Source organism: Ochotona curzoniae, unplaced genomic scaffold (assembly GCF_017591425.1).
Source record: "Ochotona curzoniae isolate NIBS_2020 unplaced genomic scaffold, NIBS_Ocur_1.0 contig_4501, whole genome shotgun sequence".
Lineage (NCBI taxonomy): Eukaryota > Metazoa > Chordata > Mammalia > Lagomorpha > Ochotonidae > Ochotona > Ochotona curzoniae.
Genome location: NW_024466307.1, coordinates 2967146 through 2992483, shown reverse-complemented (window position 1 = coordinate 2992483; position 25338 = coordinate 2967146). Strand labels below are relative to the sequence as shown.

Here is a 25338-nt window from a genome sequence, read left to right as displayed (position 1 = left end):
CTAGGAAACTTTAAAATACTTTTTCCAGTTTGAAATCATTCCCTAATATTACCCTTCATATGCAGTCCTTGTCTCAGAAGCTCTGCTCTATAAAAATTTCTCTCAATTTATAAATGAAATATTACAGAATTTCCCAGCAGCATGAGCGGTGGTTCCTTAGCAACTGTTGATGTGTCTCAAAACAACCCAAGACAGTCTTCCCTGAGACGTGTAGTCTTTCCCTCTTGCCACTAACAGAATCCCACAATATGGCACAAAAGAATCGCACAGCCAAAAATAGCTCCCGACACTCATTTTCAAAGTTGATGGAGTCCTAATGATTTAAATCTTCCACACCCCAGCCCTTGGGTTAGATATGCCTCAACAGCTGTATATCAGCCAGCTCTGCTCAGGGTTGGGGTGGGGGGACTGGGGGTTAGAATCTTTTTTCTTTTTTTAATCACACCATTAACACCCTTGACATTTGAGAAATAATGTTTATCGATTTCAGTGTTAGCACGCCCATAAATTAAGTGATGTAATGGATGGAATTATTGTGCTTCTATAAAGAATGTGTCATTCAGATTGTTAACTACGTATGAGAGGGGGAAACACAGAGTCTTTGGGTTCATGTAAAAATAGCCCTTAATGTGGACAGAAAGGAGCCCAGCAGGAGGCGAAGGGAGTCAATGGGCTTCAGGGATACTGTGTGTGTCTGCAACATTTGCTCCTGGCTGTGGGATCTGAAACAAATGAATCTGTTAAACAAAGGCAGGCTGCAACAGTAATGACCACTGTGTGCCAAAAGACAAAAAAAAAATCCAGAGATGAAAATAAGATGTATGAAGTCAATGCTATCCACGGCAGAGACATCGTACAAATGAAAAGTATTTGGGATGGAGGGAAGAAAACATTTAGAATCTCCAGGAGAGAAGCAGCAGGCCACAAGGAGCCAGTCCTGGGCACTAGAGGGAGGGGGTCCAGGTCCAGCCAAAACCTGAGTGCAGGTGCAGGACGGGGGGAGAGAAGGGTGCTGACAGTGATGTCACCATGTGACAGGCTGAAGGGACGCCTCCACCTGTGCACATGTGTGCACGCATACGTTTGGATAAAGAGAGAGGCGTTCTCACATAACCTTTCTTATGTGGTCGTTTTGAGGATTAAGTGACATGTTGCATGTTTGGCATTGAGACTGCACAGAGAACAGACTACCAGTAAACACGTGCTGTATGTATACATGTGTATGTATACACACACGCATGTCAAAAGTTTCGTCACTGACTCTAGGTTCTTTGGCTGACCTGCACAGGAAACAAGGGGCCAACTGTAACTTAGTCCAGAGCCTGGCTGCCCTGTGGGAGCCGAGCACATCCCTGGGACTTGGAGAGCTGGATTCCCACTCAGCACTCGGCGCAGTCTGTGCCTCAGCACGCCACCAAGCCTGCACCCGGCTGGTTGCTCTGTGCGTGCTCTGCTTTGTTTCTCAATACAGCTCACCCAGAGTAGTGGTGCTGCTCACTACTGCCACCCACAGCAGACTGCGCATCATGCAAACTGGGTACTCCGATCACGCGAGTCGTCTCGCATTTAGGGATCTGCCTTTCCTTGCTCTTGACAGATCTGGAGATGAGATGGATACACCGTAGGTTGGAAGGGGCTTGGCTGACCGCGTCCCTGCTCGATATGTCTCAGGACAAGCTCCGGCACACATGTGAGGTAGCACACGTGTAGGATAAGAACTGCATTTACACTCACTGAAATGCATGTCAGGACCAAGTGCCTGGCTCATGGCAAGCAACTTCACAGACGTCAGTGTGATCCTCCCCATCCCCTTGCCCCACTCCATCACCACCATCTTTCCCATTTCATACAGGAGGACACTGAGCTTCCAAGGACACCAGGTCCCTTACCAAGGTCACACCGCTAGCAAGGGGCAGCACAGGGACTGGGGTTTGGCTAACTGCAAAGCCCCTGAACTTCCCTATTTCCCTGCTTAAGGGGTGAGCAAGCATGTTGCTTCCAATGACATGGGCCTCAAGCATGTCCAGCTGCTGCTATTGTTTTTCCTTTTTTGGGCTGTGATTCAAACAAATCCAAGGAAAACCCATAATAGCATGGATTTTAGCACTCCGACATGTCACAATCATCTGCTTCTGGGCTAAGTATTTCCAGGTTATTGGGCAAGTGTCTCAAAGTGGCTTTGCTGAAGTATGGCCAGGGGCCACTGATCTCTCCTATACATATCCAAGCAGCATTCTTGCAGTCGCATAAGCTGCTCAGATGACCAAGTTGATAATTTATCTTACAACAACATACTGTGTGTATAGTTAATACTTTTTTCTTTCCTATCTGAACATCCAATCCATTCAACAAAGTCTGGACAGATATTAATGATATCCCTGGTTACTTGACAATCCAAGGACAGAAGGTTTATTTTTAGTCCCAGGATATACTTAGTTAATAGTCCTAAGAACAAAATTCGCTCATTTGAATTTCTTTGGTTGCCCTTTCTTTCGGCTCTCAGGCAGACAAGGTAATAGCGGTGGAGACACATCTAGGCTCTTCAGAATATTTCTGCAGTTTCTATTTTCTAAATCATCAATCTGTTCTTTAGTTTTATAGACCAGTTTTTCAATTGCTCAGGATCTTTCTGCAGAAAGGCAATTTGATTTCTATCCTTGGCTCTTCGATCTCACATTCCATCATCACTAAGCATTGATTAAGCCTGCTGCAAAACAGGCTCCTGTATTTGGGTCTTTTGAGTTCTCAGAAGGTCATTATTTATTACAATGTAACAATCTGGAAATATTTTTAAAATATGGTCAATGCAGGAGCTCTGTTTATCAGTAGTAGCCTTTGGGGTTTTTTGTGAAAAAAGAATTGCTTCTTTAAAAAATATTTAATTAAAATGCTTTTTAAAAAAAACAAATAACATTCTTTTTGAGACTATCATCATTAAAAAAGAAAAAAAAAAACCCTTTAGGTGTGGCAGGCAGTTTTCTAAAGTAGTAATAATCTTCAAATCCTCATATTCCTGCTTTTGTGTAGTCCTGACTTCTTGCATCTGGACCACACCTTGTGGCTTGCTTCTAATCAACGATGCGTGCAGCGGGTTACCAAGGCTTGGGCGTGGCTGCCTCCACACTCCTTCTCTCGTTCCTTCACTTTCTAGCTCTGTGAGGAACAAAGTACCGAGAATCCCAAGTGACAAACACTGCAGGAATGCGGGGCCCACCACCTGTGAGGGACTGAGTCCCAGAAATAGTCCCGTGAACGGGTTAGAAAGTGGCTCCTTCCTGGCCAGGCCTTGAGATGACTTCAACCCACTGAGAAGTCCAGAGCCCAAAGACCTCAACAGTCCAGGCCTGGGCTTGATAGGACAGAACATATTTGAAGCCATTTGAATTTGGGTAGACTGTTACATAGCAACAAATAAAAAGACATATGTCATCATTCACACAACTTAGTGGCTGTTTAACCAGGGCCCTCAGCCAGGTTCTGGGTTGAGTAGGAATCACACATACGTATACAGGACTGTGGCCACTTCCCTGCCCACCGGTCAGCACTTGTTCTGCTGGAGGCACCAAGCAGTGCTGTTAGCCATCTGACAAGAGAACGCTGTTATTCTCCCAGAAGGCCTTGGGGCAGCCACAGCCATCTCTGAATGGTAACTCCCTGCCCAAGCATAATAAGAACCCTGGCAAGCGCAGGTAGCGAGATGTTAATACTCAAATTGCTTTACACATGAGAGAAAGGATGAGCCTTGAATAATTTTTTCTTACATTAAAATAAAATTGAACCCATTAGCCTAATCATAATAGTAATTATAATTGGAAGCCAATTATAATTGTTGTAACAACAATGCAATTGCAAGTCTTTCATAAATTAGTAGTCTTCATCTGCTTCTACTCAATTATTCTTATCAAGCTGATAAAATAGCATGCATTTAGCTTATTATAATACCTTTGTTTGGGGTCCTAGTTTTACATATGGAAAAAGTTAGCCACATTCACGCTGCCTTCAGATTTCATGGTACATTATTTTAACAATCATTTTGGATTTTGAGATCATGTACATTTTTTCTAAAACAACTTTTTGCCACTTATTCTTGAGTATCGGTGAATTATGATGTATTCCAAGTATTTGTTTATTAGGAGGTGGCCATGAATGACCATGCACAAGTCCCTAGGTTGGAAGAGATACCTCACTCTATTAAAGTGGCAAAATCTACCTTAAATACTTTGGTTCAGATCTATTTAAAGATCTTTAAGATCTAGTTCAGATCCTAAAAACAATGTCCTTATAAGGTCCAAAGTAGAGAGAAAGCAACTGTGATTCCAACAATTCTGAAAGACCATGTCAACAGAAGAGAGATGGCTGACAGACTGGGGAAACCAAGCGTCTGGGCTCAGACTTGGGCAGTGTTCACAGGACACAGTCCGGGAAGCAATGCCAGCGTAGACATCCCTACACGAAGCACAGTGTTGGACAAGACAGCATCAAAGACAAAGACGCCACTTGCAGGAAGGTGAGGCTGTGGCAGACCAGATGACACGGTAACTAGAAGGTCTACACACGGAGATGGCCATCCCAAGCTTGATGTCGTCCTTAAGATCATCTGATCCTTCTTGCTGTATTTCTCGGATCACCAAACATTCCCTATATAAGGCAATTCCCAGAAAGTTTTTTCAAAGCTACTTGAGTGTCATAAACTTACTCATCCACTTGGAAGTTGTGACTCCTAGTTCTTAATTAGTATGCCACCATTCGAGCCCTCTGCATCCATCACGTAAGAGTCTGAGTTTTGCCCAAAGTGCAGAGCCATGGTGGTGACCAGGTGGTGACCAGAAGGCAGGAGGAGCAGAGGTAACTGGAAGCCCCCAAGGCAGGACCGGGTCAGAAGGAGCCGGACTCCAGTCACTGTCCAGAGCTAGAAGATGGTAATTCCCTTTAGCATCAAAGGGGAAATTGACAACAGAACCATCCTTCAGATAAGTTAAAAAGGAAATAAAGCCAAGTAGCAAACAGAGTAAAAAACTCAGAGTTCACTGAAATTTAAAATGCTGAGAAGCTAGGACAGTGCCATCATTTCTTAAGGAACAGGCATTTAGCCTAGCCTTCAACGTAGCTCTAGTTTGCACTAATTTTTCATGTGTGAACCTGAGTGTATGGGCAAATCTTTGATACTTGTTTGTACCTATCTATGAACTGTTCATAATTGCTGAAGGAAAGATCATTTATTTTGAAGAGTATGGGTGCTAATACAGCAACAGGGAAGGAGCCTGTGGCAAGGATAAGTGTTGATCTGGGAGAGATTCTAACAATAGGAGCCACACCCCTGAGAAGCAACAGGTTAGGGATTCTGACCACCAGGAGAGGCGTTGGTAAGGAAAGTGGGCAGGCTCTCTTGTTCCATAAGCAAAGATTGCGTGGGGGGATGGGGCGGGGCCTGGGGTTGTGGGGAGAGAAGGGGTACAGACAATAGTTGGCTCTGGAATTGTGCAAAGAAGGTGAGGAGCCAGCGTTGTGGTACAGCTAGTTAAGTCAACATTTAGGGCAGCAGCAAGGGCAGTGCTGGGCGGAGCACCAGCAGAAGGAGGGAGGGAGGCCGCAGGGAGGCCGGATCCCCTTAGAGGGCTGGGCAAAGGTCACAGTCAGTAAAGAGCCCTGAATACCAGGAAGTGCGCTCTAGAGAGCATGGTGAAACCACGGCGGGAAGGGGTGGTGGGAAGAGCAAGGACAGATGGGAATACAGAGATAGACCCTGCAGTGCAGGGCGAGGAGGGGCCTCGTGTCAGGAGCAGAACACACGGGGATAACCAAGCAACAAGGACATCGTAAAGTGGCACGACAAAGGAAGAAAGGAGGCAGCTTCTAGAAGTGACCATTATTCAGTGATCCAGAGAACAGCAAATTCCCAGCAGATAATATTGCAGAAAGTTCTCTTTGAACCTAAAATTTCAGAATCCCATTGCGCCATACGGAAAGAAGTTGGTTCAGTGCTATACAACTGGGAGCTATTGTGCTAAAATGAAAACCCAGAAGCTTTCCTTAGGATGATAAGCCCGCTTATCTCTACAGGAGAAAGTCTAAGTTCTAATTAAACTTCTAAATTAACCTAAATGGAAGCCCAGCTCATTTAATAGAATTCCCAGAATTTCAAATTACACAAAACTTAGATGACATCTAGTTCAACAACACCATCCTGAAGAAAGAAATTGTTTCAACCCACACATTCTCTTAACTCTCCCCTTCCCTCAGCCTCTCCCAAGCTTGTGGCCTTCAACTTTTATCCTGGTCAGTCCTGGTGGTTCCTAAAGGTCTGTCTATTTTGGAATTAGTCCTTTTAAGTACAAGCCCTTTCATGGAGTTACCCCCCCCACACACACACACCCTGCACACCTGCCAGCGCTCAAGTTACCTTGGCCTCCTCTGGCAAAAGCCCCAGCTCGGAAGGTTTCCTGTCTAATGTTCCTCCGGTAGGAGCTCAGAGAGCTGGATGGAGGAGCCTGGCTTTGGGTGATGGTTGGTGCTGCAAGCCAAGGCCTCTGAGGAGCAGAGGTGCTGGTAAACACCCAGGGAAGCTGGATGGGATCTGGGATGAAGACACTGGAAAGGTAGGGGAGCTACAGACAGGCGGTCCTTACAGGCCTGAAACTGAGCTTCGAAACCTCTCAGTCTCGGCTGCGTTCACACGATCAGAAGAAAGTGCTAGTGTCCTGAAACTAGGTGCTTGCCTGAAGCAGAAATAAATCCTCCCTGGAGAAAAACAGCCTTTCATAAAACCTTAAATTACCCCGTAACGTTTTCATTTGCACAGCATCTGATCCTAACTGGAAACTACTCTATTTACATATGTGAGACTTGACCAAAGCTCAAGAGAAAAAAAATGGGATATTACTAAAATCCCACAAAACCCAGACAAAGGAGTTACAAGACATGAAGTTCAAACTTCCATTATGCTTAAGACGAGCTTGAGAATTTTGGTAAAGAATCGGAATTAAAAATTTTTTTAAATTATCTTAATTTACACATTATATACTGTGCACACATATATTCAATGTGTGAAAACCCAAACAGGTGGGTCGACAATTCCTAGTCTAAAAATAATCATTAAAAAAATAACTGATGAATAACAATTGGACATATTTATGGAGTATAGTGTGGCATTTCAATCAATGCATACAATGTGCCCTAATGAAGCCAGCGTAACTGGTGTTTCCATCTCTTTATCATTACTTGATGAGTGCAGCCTCGAAGCTCCAAGCTTCCGTTTGCTCAGCAGACCTGTGATAGGTTACTGTGAGCTACGTCCCCCACTGTGCTGTGGAACACCAGGAACTTACTCCTGTGTGAGTGATGGGGCACCTAGCACCCGATCTGTAAAGGGAACCAAAATTACAAACAGGAAAATAGGAACTTCAAAATACTATAGCTCAAACTTAGACTTCAACATAAAGTTTTCACAGTAGATTAACAAAGATGAAATTGGAAGATGGTCAGAAAAAAAAAATTCCAGAATAACGAACAGGTGCGGAGAGACAGCAATGGTGAGCAGCCATGAACCGAGCTGGACAAGTCTCAGCACTCGTAATGCGAGTCACAGGAAGAGAGGCTTCAGACTGGAGCACAAGCAACGTGTGCAACAAGAAAATGGCTATGAACCCGCAGCTAAACAGTGGAAACACCACGCCATAAATTCAAAGGGAACCAAGAATCTCAAGGTGAGCCCTACTTGCACAGTCTGCAGTACACAGATGCATGTCTTAGTTCATTCATGCTGCTCTACCCAAAATATCCTGGACTGGGTGACTCGGAAGAGGAAGTGGTTTGCACATTCTAGAAACTGGCAAGTCCAAGATGAAGGCACAGGGAAGCTGGAGTCTGGGGAGGAAATATTTCCTGTTCAGTGGTCCAGGCAGGGGCGGGGGCGGGGTTGTCATCCACCCTGACACGGAGAAAGTGTCACTAAGTCCATCACCATGGCTCTGCCCCTGTGACCAAATCACCCCAAAGACAGCAACTTCAAACACCATCACTTCCAGCATTCATAAGTTTCAGCAGTTAAACTTGGAGCCTGGCACAAATGTTGAGTCTAGCAAGATATGACAGCAGGTGGGGAAGAAAAATTAAGAACTTAATCTAAAGGCAGCCAGAAAGAAAAAAAGGAAGATCGTCTATGAAAAAATCACCATTAGATAGATAGCTAGAGAGTGCCTACCTATTAGAAAAATCAATTTTGTTATTAAAAATCTTCCCTTGAAGGAAACTCCAGACCTGGATGGCTTCACTGATTAATTCTCCCAAACATTTAAAGAAGAATAACACAAACAAACATAGATTTCTCTGGAGAGATGAAAACGAGAATCTCTTCCCAACTCATTTTATGAAGGTAACATATGCTGTATAACTCAAAATAACAAGGGTGATAAAGGGAAAGAAACAGGACAGTTCCTCTTAGGAACATGGGTGAATCTGTCCTACGCAAAATATCAGCAAACAAAATCTAGCAATATAATGAAAGAATGCTGTATTATAACAAAGTTGGATTCCTTCTCTGACCGCCCCACCCACTGCCAGGAACACAAGGACTGACTTAACACCCGGAACTCAATCAGTATAACTGATCACACAGAAAAAAAAAAAAGCAAAAATGGGCCCATGTGATGGTCTAGTGGCTAAATCCTTGCCTTGTATGCACAGGGATCCCATAGGGGGGCCAGTTCATATCCCAGTTGCTCCACTTTCTATCTAGCTCCCTGTTTGTGGTCTGAGAAAGCAGTGGAGAAAAACCCAAAACCTTGGGACCCTGCACCTACATGGGAGACCCAGAAGAAGCTCCTGGCTTCTGGTTTCAGATCAGCCACTTGGGGAGTGAACCAGCAGATGGAAGATCTTTGTCTCTCCTTTTCTCTGTATATCTGCCTTTCCAATAAAAATAAACAAATCTTTAAAATATGCACATTGGACCATCTGGAACTTAACAAAGCAAAAACAGAAAAAAGATAATTTGATTATCACAAAAGATGCCAATAAGCCATTTGACTAAAAATAAACATCTTAAAAACAATAACTAGGAGCAGGAGGACAGCTCCTTAGTCAGATACAGAAACCCAATGCTCATTCTTAAGAAAACTGAAAGCTGTCCCTCTGAACTTGGAAATGAGCTAAGAAGGCCCATGTCACTACTTCCAATCAGCAATGCAGGTAGGTCAGTACAGAACAAGAGGGTGACAAGACACACAAAGCGTCTGTCAATTTAGCAAGTAGAGTGCCATAAAGCAATATACAAGTTTTAAGAGAATTGAATTAATGGGAGGATATACCATATTCATAGATGGGAAAAATCAGCATTACAAAACTTTCCAACTCCTCAAACTGACCTCCAGATTCAAGGTAACACCACAATCTCAGCATGTCTTTGTGCAACTGACAAGCCTCTTAGAAACTTCAAGTGGAAGCTACAGGAGCAGACCACAGGTAAGAAAAGGATCCAAGTTAAGAACTGCCTCTACTGCGCATCAAGCCACAATAGTAAAGGTAGTATAGTACTGGCATAGGACAGGCGACTGAAGCAACAGAGAGCTCAGAAACAGATCCAAGCGTCAATGGAGACTTGATGCGTGGCCAGCACACCAAGGCAGCATTGAAAGGATCATCTTTCAGATATACAGTGCTTGCCAAAGGGATAGTCACGTGATAAAGAATAAAATATGACCCAGATCTCAGATCATAAGCAAAAGGCAATTCCCAGTGGCTGACAGAAGCATCTGAATGGTGAAATAATAAACTATTTAGATAACAAAGCACTCAGCAGTACAATTAATAGCCCTGAGATACTACAATTACATGAAAATTTAGCGTATATAACTGGCTACAGTCATACTGGCCACAGTTCCAGGTCACCTGGGCATCCAAGACCCCAGATCTCTTCTGCTTCTTCAGACTTCTGCTCACACCCTCTCGGGGCCTTTCACAGGGCTTTCTGTGCTGTTAAACTACGGCATGCTTCCAAAGGGTCTTTTCTCTTCCAGTCACCTATGCTGTGGACCTCATCTACTTCATTTTTTTTCATAACCTGTCATTGTCTAGCTTACTGTACTTATTTATTTCATCTATTGGCATCCCATCTTTTTTACATTAGTTTTTGCTCCCAATATTTATGTGTATTGTTATGGAATCTATGGCAGGTACTAAGTGAATTAAATTAAACTGTTGCAAATCAGCACAATGGTCAGACCCTTTTGTCTCTGGCCTGGCTGTTTCACAGATGTGAGAGCTCCAGCAGCTTGCTTGGCCTCCCTGGATCTCACTTTGCCTTTCTCTGACACATGCAGAGCAGTCTCGAGATCTTCAGAGTATCCAGAGTTTATACTTCACTATACAGAAGAACGTCCAGTAATCCCCTAACATTTGCTACTATTGCTGGAACAGCTGCTAGACAAGATAAATTCTGCTTATAAGATGTTAACACAATAGAGGTACATTCTGCCCAAGACTTGAACATTTCCAAACAATTTCACAGAGTTTTTGTTTTTCTTAAAAATAAGTGAGTAGCTGACAACAAAATACTCTCCTTAGGGTAATGATCTAGTCTTTTTAAAGAGTCGATTAATCTAGCAGGCAATCACTGCCAAGAGGAGCAACTCAAACATGAGCAGTTCAAACTATTTCTAGAGACGGTGCTTCAGGAGCCAAATGGATATGATAAAGGTATTCAAAGTGCCAGGCTTTTTTTTTTAACTTGGTGGATGTGGGACGTGGTATATTCAGGGTACCTCATCCTGACAGACCCACTCACACAGGGCTTTATTTAACATATTCTTTCTATCAGAATAACTGATAACTCAACCCAAGACCCTGACTCGATGCTTAACGGGGCAGGACCTAAAGGCTTCCACCAAGTCATGCTCAATTGTGTTTGTGCAAATCTAATGAAGTTTTGAAAGCAAAGCCCCTGCCCGCCTGGCAGCGACTCCGTGAGCAAAAACCACAGCCTGACTGACTCACACAAAGGCAACTGCCCCGATGCCTCACTGCATGCACAATCAAACGCAAGAAAACCCTGCACTTCCGCTACCTCAGTCACGTCAGTGGGAGGTAGCGTGTGTAAGGCTCCAATCTCAAGCCGGGCTGACATCAGACTGTAATATGTTAGAGGAGTGATGACGACCTCGGTCAGTCGGAGCGCAGGGACACGGGCCTCAGAACACACCGAGGGGAAGCAGTGACTCTTTCTGAGAGTAACATGGGAAAACATAACAAAACCTTTACATAGCAAATGTGAGGTCCGAAGTGACGGCTCAATCACCTAATCCTCCATCTGCGAGTGCCAGCACCTCATATGGGCACTGGTTCACGTCCTGACTGCTCCACTTCCCATCCAGCTCCCTGCTTGTGCCTTGGAGAAACAACGGAGGATGGAACAACCTTAGGGCCCTGAACATGTGGGGGACCCAAAAGAAGCTCCTGGCTTCTGATCAGCTCAACTCCAGCCATTATAGTCTTTTGAGAAGTAAACCAGCAATTGGAAGCTCTTTCTCTCCTTCTTTCTGTAAGTCTGCCTTTCCAATAAAAATAAATAAATCTTTTAAAAGCTTGTTTAAGCAAATGGCATGAATTCACTATTTCATTTCCAAGAATTTATCCCAAAAACTCTTTGGGCATTGCATACAGTAGAATAAGAGAAAGACAGAGGCAGAGAGAGCAAGCTCCCACCTCCCGATACCTGTGACAGCCAGAGGGTTGAAGCCAGCAGATGGGGACCCAACAAGGTCCTCCAAGCATGTGGCAGGAACTCGAGGCCTTGAGCCATCATGGTGACCCTCAGGCTCTGTGTTGGCATGAAGCTCGTCAGGAGTACAGCTGAGAGTCACACTCCAGCACTCCTGTGTGGGATGTGGGCATTCTAAGTGGCATCCAAAGTCAGAGTTACAGTGGAGGGGGAACATACACACACACACACGCTGTGTGTGAGGGAGGAAGATGATCTTCCATCCATTAGTCCGCTCCCTAGTCAGCCACAATGGCCAGGGCTGGGCTAAGATAAAGCCAGGAGTCAGGGGCTTCACTCAGGTCTTTCGCATGGGTGGCAGGGCAGCCAACACCTGGGCCATCCTTTCACAGCTTTCCCCAGGCCATCAGCAGGGAGCTGGATTGCCAAGTGGAGAAGCCGAGACATGACCTGGCATCCATGTGGGATACCAGCCTCAGTGGTGGCAGCTTTAGCTGCCATGCCCCAACATCGGTCTCTAACTGGCATCCCAACTGCCATGCTGAATGTCTGTTCCAATACACTACTTGTTAAGTCAAAAACCATAATGGCTATAAAAAGATTTTAAGTCCAGATGATACCGTCTTCATTTGAGTACAGTCCAAGACATGTACTGGGATGCAAGCATTCATCTTTATACTGAATCTCTACACTCTTTCTTTGTGTCTTACGGATAGGCAGATTCAAGTGTGTTATGAAGACAGGTAGGCAAATAAATATGTGAAATTAACAAGGCAGGAGGTAACAGGGAAAAGAGGTGAACATGATGAACTGTGGAGCACACACCCAGACCAAAACTAATCAAATCCAAAAACATTTCAGAGCATCCTAAATGCTTCTGCAGGCTGAATGTTAACCGCAAAGGAAGGATCATTCCAGTATTCACCCACACAGAGTGCATGCTGCTGCAACTGCCACACAGCTAGCTCACACTCTCTCGGTCTGTCTCTCTCAGGGACAAAGGAACACCCCACCCCTCATCTACAGCCAGCACAAGTGGGGTCTAGCTGTAAAGGAGACCACTATTTTTCCCTGTATTTGCAAAAGGATCTGCCTAGAACTTAATACAAAAGTACTTCAAAAAGTTTAGGGAAAATGGAATTAAAATACAAGAATCCATTAAAGCACATGAACTTCAGAAGATCCTTCCAACAACACATTTGTCATTTTTTAAAAGATTTATTTATTTTTTTTTCTATTGCAAAGTCAGATACACAGAGAGGAAGATCTTTCATCTGATGATTCACTCCCCAAGTGGCCGCAATGGCCAGTGCTGCACCGATCTGAAGCCAGGAGCCAGGAATTTCCTCCAGGTCTCACACAGAAGTGCAGGATCCCAAGGCTTTGGACCATCCTCGAGTGCTTTCCCAGGTGACAAGCAGAGAGCTAGATGGGAAGTGGAGCTGCCGGGATTAGAACCGGCCCTGTTATGGGATCCTGGCGCGTTCAAGGTGAGGACTTTAGCCGCTGGGCTATAGGGCCAGGCCCAACATTTTTCATTCTTGACAGAGTTGTTCACTTTCTCCCACAGGACCAAAGCAATGTCTTTAATTGTCTTTAAGTGTCCATTTATTGCTCTACAAAGATTAAGGAACTCCCTAGGTCTTCTTTCCTCATTCATCATTTGGTTTTTATCATGTTTTGGTGATTACAGTGAAAGTAAACCTTGCCATTACATCACACTGAAATGTTTGTGGAGGTTAGGTTGGACAGCAGAAAGGAGACTTGAATTAACATTCTGAAGAAAACAGCATCAGCCATCAATAGGACAACAACAATATTCACGCACATAGCTGAGCAGTTTTGGCATTAGCTCCAATTATCGGCCAGTTCTTTTGCTGATGTCAAGAGTTCAGGTGCCACACAGGAAATGCAGCAGCTGGCATGGAAAAGAAGCAGGAGGCAGCAGGAGGCACGATGCAGCAAAACATACAATAACTGCCATGCAGAATACGTGTGTATAGCAGCCACTGGATCCAAATAAAGCCAATAGGAGCTTCCCTAGGGAGCACACAGCCTGTCCGGGGCACCTCCCAGCCCAGCAGGCCAGTTTGCGGCACAGCCACGGGCTCCAGGGCTCACGGCCTGCTCGGGGCTGCTGCTTGACCCACGATTTGCCTCTTTCTCAAACTCTGCAAATGAGACTATAAATATCCCTCAGATTCAAAGTTTGAGGACTGTGATGTTTATTAAAAATTAAAAATTGATGGTAGGTAATTATCAAAATGAAATGTGCTAAGATGAGTAATATTAAAATTAATTATTAAATATTCAAAATGGTATTTTATTTTTATATTTATAAGCTGCTCCTTTCTTAGGAATAAAAATTCCAAAGATCAATGGAATGAGGTAAAATTCTTTCAAGGAGGCCTGTGTATGCATCCAAGGCATGTGTTAAGTCAAAAGTGGAATGTAGATGGCGAAAGGTAAGTCATGTTCTGCTTAGCTGGACACAAAAATAAGAAGAAACTGTTCAGCCTCTTGTCCTTACTGAAATAAGCTTACACTGAAATAAACTACAACTTAAGGAAAACAAAACTCGAATATGTCCATCTGTTCCCTTTATTTCCAAGGAGCACACCCTGCTGAACTTGGTGTTCAGGACTCCCATGGACATGGCAGAAACGAAGGTATTGTGGTTCGGGGCCGAAGCACGTGGATGCCTGCCTCGCATGTCCAAGGGCCCTGGCTTCCAGCCTGACTTCACCTTAGATCCAGCCTCCTGCTAACGCACGTTGGGCAGCAGCAGTAGTGACTAAAGTGTCTGTGACCCTGCCACCAGCCGGGGAGACCCAAAGGCCTTGCTGGCTCCCGGCCTCAGCCGGCCACGCTCTGACTGTAGGAGCCGTTGGAAGAGAGAATGGGCAGGTTCAGTCTCTCTCCCACTGTCTCTCTCATTTGCTTTGCTTTTCAAATATACACAAATAAGTAAATATACTTTTTTAAATGGCATAATACAAAACTCCTTAGAAATTAATAAGGCAGGAGCCAAATAATATATTTTCTTCCCCTTTCTACTTAGATGAACTTGAACCCTTACTTAGCAAATTGGTGAGGCAGTAAAAGCTGGATGAGAAAATAATGTTACACAAATGCCTAAGGGGCATTCCAGTCTGTAGGTATGATTTTCCATATTCTATATTTACAGCTGAAAAAAATTTTTGAGAAATATTACCCAGCCAAAAACAATGAGAAAGAAGTTTCACATATCTCTTGATGTAAGGAAAGTGTAAAGAGCCAACACAATCCTCTCTTGTTTGGGGAAAGACATCTTTCAAGAGAGATCGCTCAACAAGAGAGAGCAGGGCCTGAATGAGAGCAGGCACTCTGGGTTGGCAAATGCATGTGGGACTGCGCAGTGCCCGACGGCGTGTGTCCCCACGGCAGCAGCACGCCACCAGCACTTCACGTGGAGGGGTCAGACAGCAGTGACCAGTACTGACCTTCCCAGGGGAGTGAGGAGGACAGCACGCTGGAGCCCCGCAAGGCGACAAGTGCAGCCCGGTGTTGCAGCTCCACCAGGGCCCGCAGCACGCTGAAGGTTTCCATCACGGGCCTGTGTCACGGGGACAGCTACTGCGCTGCCATCACCCTGTCTGCTCATGTGGCATATTTATTTATTTGAAACAGATGTATTTATCTTACTTGAAAGAGTTACAGGGGGAGAGCAGAAAGAGAGAGGAGACAGATCTCTTCCATCGGCTAGCTTCATCCCAGTGGTCATGTGGCTTCCATACGGGTGGCAAGAGAGCCACCCCCAACTGCTGTTCTCAGGCCTTCAGCAGGGAACTGGATCGGAAGTGGAGCAGCCATGATCCAGGCCAGTTCCCAGGATGCCCACTAAGTTACAATACCAGTTCCCTCAAGTGACTTGACAATCAGAATTCACATCCTCAAACTCAGATCCAAGAATTTATCTGCGAATCACAGGGAAAACAACCACAGATCACTCGCAGCCCCATTCAAACAAGCCCAACCGTGGCAGCAGTGGCCGGCTCCACCATGGCAGCAGTGGCCGGGAGCTGGCAGCCGCTGTGTGGTGACAGCAGCCGCTGTGCGGTGGCAGCAGCCACCACCATCCATAATTTCCTTGTCATTTAAGAATTAAGCCACTTCCAGTCCATGCAGATCCTTCCAGGTGCACTGAATTGATGTCGTTATGAGCCATCAGGAAATACCCACGGAGACCTACACCCACATAGGGAAGTTTTGTTAAACAGCTGTGTGTTTTAATTGATTTGTATTATTTAAAATAGGAGCCGTTAAAAGTCAGTTATCGGATGTTGTGTTAAAGGGATGTCTAAAGACTCCAGGGAGACCGGGTTCAAAAGCAAGCCAATCACTGGGACTTCACTGGCGCACTTAGGATTATGACTAGAGGAAGCGCAATTAAATCATCAGTTTAGCAGCCATCATTATAAATCACCAGGCAACCTATCAAGGCTCATTATCCACGAATCCTTACCCACAGCTTCCTGAGCCTCACTGAGAGAACGCCATCTAGTCCCCGAAAGCCCCTCAAGAGTTTTGTTCTCTGGGTGGATGGGTATGTGTTCTCCTTGCTCAGAGAAATTTGTCATGAAAGGAAGTGAAGCTCAAAAACTAATCCGTGTATTTTTGCAGGTCTCAGCCATGCTAAAGCCTTCGAAATGAACTCCGTGCCCTTGCACACATGCCCTGCATGGAGCGCCCACGCCCCTCCTCTGCCACTCCTACACACGCTGCCCCTGCTTCTCGCGTGATGGGACCAAACGAGCAAAACAGCCAGGGAGTTTCTTCCCACTTTCAATCCCGCAACCCGATTCCTTTGCTTGCGCCCGCCTTCCCCAGGCATATGGAAACGAGAGAAAAAAAGTCTTGGTTTCCAAATTTAAAGCATGCAGTTCAGGTGTTAAAACTGAATATGTTTAAGGATTAAGATATAGGCTGAGTTTTTGCACAAAACTCTCTCTCCTTGCAGCGTTGGGAAGTCAAGCAGGGGCTGGCAGGGAAGGCACTGGTGACAAGGCCACCCCGCAGGCGTGCGTGCACACACGTGCAAAGACGCGACAGGTGGGTCTAGTGCTGCCAGGTCTCCTGGGGAGAAGCCTCCCTGTGAGTACCTGTAAGAGCAGTAAAGCGGAAGGAGAGCCAGACCAGCCCGATGGGAGCAGCCCGAAGACAGCTGCCCGCAGGATCCGTGCCGGCTGTAGCGCAGCAAAGGATGGGGCAGTGGGTCAGCTCAAGCGGGTGACAGAGGAGGCCCTATCTACTGCACTGTGCCTATGGCCATTCTAGCTTCAGGAACCCATAAAAAGCTCTAATTGATGTAAACAATATATATGTATTTTAGGACAAAGGGCATTTTTAAAAGATTTATTTATTCACCGGAAAAGCATAGCAACAGAAGTGGAGAGGGAAAGAGAGAAAGGAAGAGGAGAACAGAGAGAATCTTCTGTTCACTGGTTTACTCCTCCAGTGCCCGTCAAAGCCAGGTCCTGGCCAGGCTACAGCCTGCAAGCACAAACTGCATCCTCATCTCCCACCTAGCTGGCAAGGAGCCCAAGCACCCGGGCCATCTGCTGCTGCCATCCAAGGTGCATTAAGTGAAACAGCTGGGACTTGAATCAGCACTCGGACATGGGGTGCCAATGTCACAAGCGGTTGTTTAAGTCGCTGTGTCAGAACTACAGCCCCAAACACAGGCTATAGAGAGGGACATCTTTATAGCAATTCAGTTATGAAATGCAAGTTTTAATACTTTAATGCATGGTCAGTGCTGTGGCAAATCAGATTAAGCTGCTGCCTATAACCATATGGTGCCAGTTCATGTCCTGGCTGCTCCACTGTCCATCTAGCTCATAACCTGTAATTGGCCTGGAGAAACAGCAGAAGATGGTCAAAGGGTGTTGGCCCCGGCCACCCATGTGGGACACGTGGATAAGCGCCCAAGTGCCTGGGCCTGGCCTGCCTCCGCCTTGATCACTGTGGCCCTCCGGGGAGTGAACCAGCATCTGGAATATCTCAATCTCTCTCTTTCTCTCTCCGTAAGTCTGACTTTCAAATATATAAATGTATATGTATATAAATGCATACATATTTTAATATTTTTAGGGAAGACAGCCTACAAAAGCAAATATTCTCTAATACAATTCAGGATGAAGTTTTGCAATGCAAATGTTCAGGAGCTGAAGAGGGAGCTACAGAGCAAGCAAGCAGACTCTGGGACAGATGCATCCGGCTCTAGCTCAGTTTAGCATCAATCCAAGACGAAAAGGAGAGATGGATCAGAACCTAAATTTGACCCAGTTTAATGATTACCAACAGGAAATCGCCACAGGAACTGCGTCTGCCGGGAGACATGTCTACTTTTAATTATGCACTGTGCAATGTGGAAAGTGTTTGACACATTTGATCTGTATGGTCTTCCTACTGAGCCTATGTCGATGTCAGAGACTTCGGCAGCGTGTCAGAGTTCAGGCAGATGGTTAGTGGGGTTCAATCGACTCTCTGGCCTCAGCATCCACAGAAAGACCCTAGTATTTCCCAAAAGAACCAGCCAAACGTGGTCTGTGGCTGACCCCAAGTCTGGGCAGAAACTGCACACCCTGTGCGTGTCCTTCATTATCCCAGGGAGCCAGGAGGTCACTGGAGCTGCGTGGCTTGCATTGGAATAACTCTGGAGCCACTTAAAGAGATTTTAACTGACCAGAGACAAGGCACACCAAACATCAACAATGACAATCACCACAATGAAAAACAGAAAATACTCCTGGTCACCCCGTGAAGACACTAGAATGCAACTCATTATCTTAAAAGCTACAGCCAAAAGAGAAAGAATCCAGCGTCACCCTGCTTTCCTTAGGGATGCGTACCCCACACAGGTTAGCTGGTGAGAGCAAACCCTCACACTACAGAATCTTAACTAACGAATAAGGAATGACAGAATTACAACAGCACCATTTTGGAACATGGGATTAATGGGCCTAGATAATAATATCAGTAATCATCAGTGACTACTAACATCACACACATACAAAAACGAGACATACCGTGCTTACCCAGAAAAACCTACTTTATATTCATGTTAAAAAAAAAAAAGAAAGAAATTGTAGATGTGATCCAGTCTCAAGAGCCAACTCCAAGTTCATAAAAACTACAGGGAGAAATACACCAAACATCACCAAAAAGATTCAATTAGCAAAAGCCAAACATCCAGACTTCAAAATGACTGCAGACATGCACCAAAAAGTCACCAGTAAAAGAAGGGAGGGAAGGACAAGAAACCATAAGGATTTAAAGTCTCGGTGGCCGGCACAGTGGCTCACCTGTAAGCACAGCATGCCCCGGCTGTCCCACTTCCAATCCAGCTCCCTGCTACGGCCTGGGAAGGCGGCAGAGGACAGCCCAGCTCTCCGGGTCCTTGCACACATGTTGAGACCCGAGGAAACTCCTGTCTCCTGGCTTCAGATCAGATTGGCTCAGCTTTGGCCATTATGGCCACTTGGAGAATGAGTCAACCAGTGAAAGATCTCTCTAAATCTGCCTTTCAAATAAAAATAAATCCTTAACTAATTACATTAAAAAACAGTCTTAAGAGATGTTGACCAACGTAAGATACAAAATTTGTTTGGATTCTAATTTAAAAATATGTAAAAATTTATAAACTGTTGATATTTAAGCATAAATTATTTAAAGATACTGAGACATTTTAGCAATTTGAGTTGTGACAACAGAGTTATAATACTGTAAGACAGGGCCCGGCGGCATAGCCTAGCAGCTAAAGTCCTCAGCTTGCACACACTGGGATCCCATATGGGCACCGGTTCATGTCCCGGCAGCCCCACTTCCCATCCAGCTCCCTGCCTGTGGCCTGGGAAAGCAGCAGAGGACGGCCCAAGGCCTTGGGACCCTGCACCCACATGAGAGACTCGGAGGAGGCACCTGGCTTTGGACCAGTTCAGCTCCGGCTGTTGTGGCCACTTGGGGAATGAATTGGAGGATGGAAGATTTTCCTCTCTGTCTCTCCTCCTCTGTTCATATCTGACTTTCAAATAAAAATACATAAATCTTTTTTAAAAATTGCTTATCTGACTGCTGCTCACCCACACACACAAACACATACATCTTCACATACATTGAAGGAATGCTTTCTTCCTTAGCCCCTGACATGATCACAGCCACTTTGCCTAAAGCATAGAGCCTCCCTTTCCAGTGGCTGTTTTTGTAATGTGCTGCACCAGGGTAGGCATATCCAGCCGAGGCACCTGTTCACTTCCTGTGAGATAACAGCTGCTCGTGATGCTGGACAGAGCAGGTCAATAATCACCATAATCGAATGCATGAGATGCATGAGTGGCCTGTCTTCAGAGAGGGTGCCTGTCTCATCATCAAGACAGAGGGGAGGCAAACACAAGTGTGATTACCAGACATGAAGAGCCACAAACCGTGCGCACAGCCAGGCCTGAATATGAAGTGAAATGCTTCTCCGTTATGCAAGGGCTGCTGTTGTTTTTAAGTCATTTTGGAGGACAGGATATTATTGCCATTAACCGGCTGCCAGCTAATGATCGTTAGTTAACTGCAAGTCGGCAGCTCTGATTCGCCATCAGCACTGTCCTGGCAGCCCATCTCCCCAGCGCTGTCCCGACAGTCCATCTCCCCAGCGCTGTCCCGGCAGCCCATCTCCCCAGCAATGCCCCGGCAGCCCATCTCCCCAGCACTGTCCATCTCCCCAGCAATGCCCCGGCAGCCCATCTCCCCAGCGCTGTCCCGACAGCCCATCTCCCCAGCGCTGTCCCGACAGCCCATCTCCGCAGCACTGTCCCGACAGCCCATCTCCGCAGCACTGTCCATCTCCCCAGCACTCTCACACTATCCGGCTCCCTCTCTGAGCACATTCTGTTTTTTCTCCACGTGGGGGTCTGAGAAAAATGAAGACATACTCCTCAAGGATCACAAAGAAGAGGATAAAAACACAGACACACCAACCAATCTGGGATTACACGCCAAGACCCCCAAAGGAAACACTGACAATGACTTTCAAATGCCAAGCAGCACAATGACCATGGACAAGTTCCCCTTGTGTAAGTCCCTACTGCCTAGACACGTACTATGATCGGCAGTTCTAAAGCTTCAAATCCTAATCACACACATTCCAAAAGATCACCTGGATCTCACAGCTCTGTGCTAATCGGATTCTTCCGAACATCCCTCTTAGGAAGAGCCCGAGTCTCAGTGGGCAGACGCAGCAATGCCTACAGGGAGAGCGCCATACCAGGGCCAGGGAGGAAGACAGACAAGCCTGGCAGTGTAACAGGAGCCTAAGGAGCAGGGGGAGCAGGTTAGTAACTCAGAGGCAGCCCACTGCCTTACACCCCAAAGCCTGCCAGTGCTCTCCCCACAGGATGGTCCCCCAGAAGCATGCTTGCTGCTGCACTGCTGGCTCCCAGATCTGACTCAGTGAAGTCATTAACCTTGGGAGGAATGTGACTTACTTCACACCCAGCTAACTCCGCCTGTGAGAAGGGGTGGAGGGAGAAGTGGCAGGAAGCCCTGACGCCCTCCCCGTCTAATCCACAGTCTGAACACTGTGCGCGCTGAGCCCTTTCTGAGACTTCTTTCAGCTCTCAGCTCAGCTCCCTTCGCCATGTCAGATGTATTCTCTCCACCAGCCTGAACACCTGACTTCCGTCCGGAGGGATGCCCAGCTGTCCTGACGGGTGGTCCAGCCTCATCAAACCTAGCTACTTGGCTCATCACCGCTCTCCAGCTCAATCTGAATTCTTTCTCATGTGAAGACAAGAACTTTCAAAGAGTTCTCCCCTGTAACACCATGGCATATGAAGAAAAAGATGGTCCCTGAATAGCCTGTCTAACATTTCAGTGCCTACCAAGTGAAAGACATTGGGCAATTCTATTAGAAACCATCAACGTACAGATGGGTTCCTTTGGTTAGCAACTTAGAATGTTTATCAGTGGAAAGAAATCCGCTAGCAATATCAAATCAGGAAACGAAGACACGGATGAGTTAAAAATGTTGTGCCTTGTACAGACATGTGAAATTAAAACCACAGGAATCACGCCCTCCACTGGACTGAGCAGATTAGGAACCGGAGAGAGAGACAGCAGGTAGGAACTGCACCCCAGAGCGTCATGGAAGCATCCCTGAGAAGGTGAGAATGCTGAGGGGAAGCACCTGTTCCGGACACGCTGTCTGCCTTTGACACTCTTCCTCTTGCCTTGCTGTCTCCTTGAACCTTCCCACCAAACCCTGCAGTGTCTACATCCCGGGACCCGACAGTATACCTCTTTGGAATTTGAGATTATTTGTGAGACATGGGATGTTAAAATTCTCAGTACTCACCTTGGTATACGTTTAAAAAAAGATTTATTTTTTCTTTATTGGAAAGGAATATAAACACAGAGGAGGAGAGACAGAGAGGAAGATCTTTCATCTGATGATTCACTCCCCAAGCGGATGCAATGGCTAGAGCTGTGCCAATCCGAAGCCAGGAGCCAGGAGCCTCTTCCGGGTCTCCGATGAGGGTTAGGGGTCCCAAGGCTTTGGGCCTTCCTCTACTGTCTTCCCAGGCCACAAGTAGGGAGCTGGATGGGAAGTGGGGCTGCCGGGATTAGAACCGGCGCCCATATGGAATCTGGCGCATGCAAGGCAAGGATTTCGGCACTAGGCTACTGCATTGGGCCCCATGATTTGTTTTTAAGATCCCTCATACATTCTTTTGCACCAAAATAAACTTGTTGCCTATTTCCATTTTTCTACTGGTTTTGTGAAATGTCCTGGCAATCCAGCATTTAGGATTGGGTTAGGATGTGAGCGCAGGGCAGGAGCGGAGGAAAAGTGATCAGGCATGAAAGGATTTATCAGCGCCCAGGGGAGTTCGGTGGGCGATAGTGGGCAGGGCAGGCAGATCATCATACTTAAAGCTGGCCTTATCCTCAAGGATAACCTAAAAAATGGTCATTTGCATTTGATGTTAAAGAAGTGCCTCTGGGCCCTGGTGCTATAGCCTAGCGGCTAGAGTCCTCACCTTGCACATGCCAGGATCCCATATGAGTGCCAGTTCTAAAGCAGCAGAGGACGGCCCAAGGCCGTGGGACCCTGCACCCACATGGGAGACCCGGAAGAGGCTCCAGGTTCCTGGCTTTAGATTGGCTCAGTTCTGGCCATTGCAGCCGCTCGGGGAGTGAATCATCAGACAGAAAATCTTCCTCTCTATCTTTCCTCCTCTGTGTATATCTTCCTTTCCAATAAAAAATAAATACATTTTTTAAAAAGTGCCTCTCACAGGCTGGGGAACGTCACAGTGATGGGAGGTTTACGATCAGACACATCAGAGCTAGTGAAGTCATTTTTAAACAAGGCTCTTACAACAGAGGCTTGAAAAAAGAAGATATGTGACATAAGTAAAAATGATTTTCAAGGAGATTGTGATGGGTGGCAAGGTGATGAGATTTTTAATTCCTACAATAATGAACTGATTTTAGGGAGGCAGTAACAGCGGCTTACATGACTAGCAGGTCTATTTTCTCTACTTTTGTAAATCACTACTGCAGACCTATTATTACTCAAAGTTTGTTATTCTCTCTCTCTCTTTTGGTAAATGTACCCATGAGCGACACAGCTAAGCGTCACGGGCAGTACAAGCTCCCCCCTCCACCCACCATCTGTGTGCCAACTTGGCTTCTGCCTCTAGTTTTCCTTTGATGACCACATTTTCATGGAGCACCTGCTCTATGGTGAGGACTGTGCGAAGCACTGTGTTGGAAAGTTACAGGGTGCTGCATAAGGAAACTAAACCGGGAGTTTGGTATGAAAGCCACTGTTCAGTAGCGGTGATGGGGAGTGAGATGGGAAGGAGTGTGGAAGCAAGAACTAGACACAGAAAGAAGCAGGGGAGGGCCCTGTGTGCACGCAGACAGAGAAGCAGGGGAGGGCCCTGGGTGCACAGACAGAGAGAAGCAGGGGAGGGCCCTGGGTGCACGCAGACAGAGAAGCAGGGGAGAGCCCTGGGTGCACAGAAAGAGAGAAGCAGGGGAGGGCCCTGGGTGCACAGACAGAGAGAAGCAGGGGAGGGCCCTGTGTGCGCAGACAGAGAGCTGGGGGACAGAAGCCCTGTGTGCGCAGAGAGCTGGGGGACAGAAGCCCTGTGTGCGCAGACAGAGAGCTGGGGGACAGAGAGCCCTGTGGACTCAGCCCAGAGCACCCTCACCTGCTGAGTGATGGCGTCCCACGGCGCTTGCAGCAGCCGGGCCCGGTAGCACTGGTGCACTCCTTCCCAGATGTCCTCCAGGGTCAGAGGTCTCCCGTCTGTGAAAGAGCACACGAAAGAACAGGTTAGCACCTGGGCCAGATTCCCACCTCACGCTACCAGAAGAATCCACAGTAGAGCAAATCCTAGGAGTGTCTGCATCAGAACAGTGTTAGCTAGATTCCCATTTCCTTCCTGCAGGGAATTTAAGCACTCATATTTTTTCGTTTGCAACTAGTTAACAGTTAAATTATCCACTCATTCATTGCCTGCAGCAAATTTTTAAAAATAATAAGCGAAACCCAAATGTGTTTGAGAGAACTGACAGCTACATGTGTAAGTAAGAGGACCAGGAAGAGACCTCCACCCTCCCAGGACGCTCTAAGCAGCTCTCCGGTCTTTGGAACAAAGAGCTCATTTGCACACTTCCTCTACTCGGTCACTATCTGCAATGTCCAAATCGCCCTGACGGGTACCCTGGAGAACACAGGAAAGGAAAACACACAACTCCTGCTAAGCAGCCTGCCATCTATCCGGGAGACCACCACACGGAATGGATCTAAGGACCAGAGGTTGCTGTTGTTCTCCGCTAGGCCGGAAGGGGGAGACATTCACAGCCAGCGTGTAAGGCAGGTGGAGAGAGGGGCTGCGGTGCCCGGGCCTGCCAACAATACCCCTTCTGTTGAATTAAGCAGTTTCAGTTATCTACCCACATCCATCCAACACGCACCTCATGAAGACCACTGTGTCAGCCAGCTGCACACGAGATAAGCAAAGAGGAAACAGCCTCGTTGAGAAAAGGAAGTGGAACTTCCAACCACACTCCGTCCAGTTAGAGCTACCGAGTCCCTCAGACCCCGCGTGCACGCTTGTCCCTAAACAGACTGCAAACACATCCGTGGCATCCACAGTGATGTAAGACGTCACAGAACTCCAAGGAAGAAACCAATCATGCTTGTTTGCCTTACCCTGTGTGCAAGTACAAATTATTTTGCTTTTAACCTTATGTGTGAGGTGAGAGCGACGCTGCTCTCCCAGTGTTGGTTCTCAGGGAACGGGCAGCAGCGAGACCTCCCAGGACGGGTGCCAGGCGCACTGCGAGAGCTCGGCAAACGCTCCCATGCCACGACACCAGTCACCTCCTCAAGCTACACTTGTTTCTAGACACGTCTGAGGACCTTCCTGTTTCTATACTGTGCGAACTGTCTTTGATATAATAATACACTAATAGAATAAGCGCGGCATTTCTCGTGTTTGACCTGAAAGGCTGAACTTTTCCTCAACCTTTATTTTCAATAAATAGCAATAGAATATTTTGATACATTTTCAATAAGT

At 46.4% G+C, this 25338-nt stretch overlaps 1 protein-coding gene across 1 annotated transcript in view; it reads right to left on the bottom strand.

Moving 5' to 3' along the window:
• The window catches only part of ATG10 (autophagy related 10), a 150654-nt gene that overhangs the window by 18719 nt on the left and 106597 nt on the right, over positions 1–25338 (bottom strand). The window contains exon 5 of the mRNA XM_040985995.1: positions 23965–24062. Coding sequence (XP_040841929.1) covers positions 23965–24062 — 98 coding nt within the window. The remainder of the gene's footprint in view (positions 1–23964; positions 24063–25338) is intronic.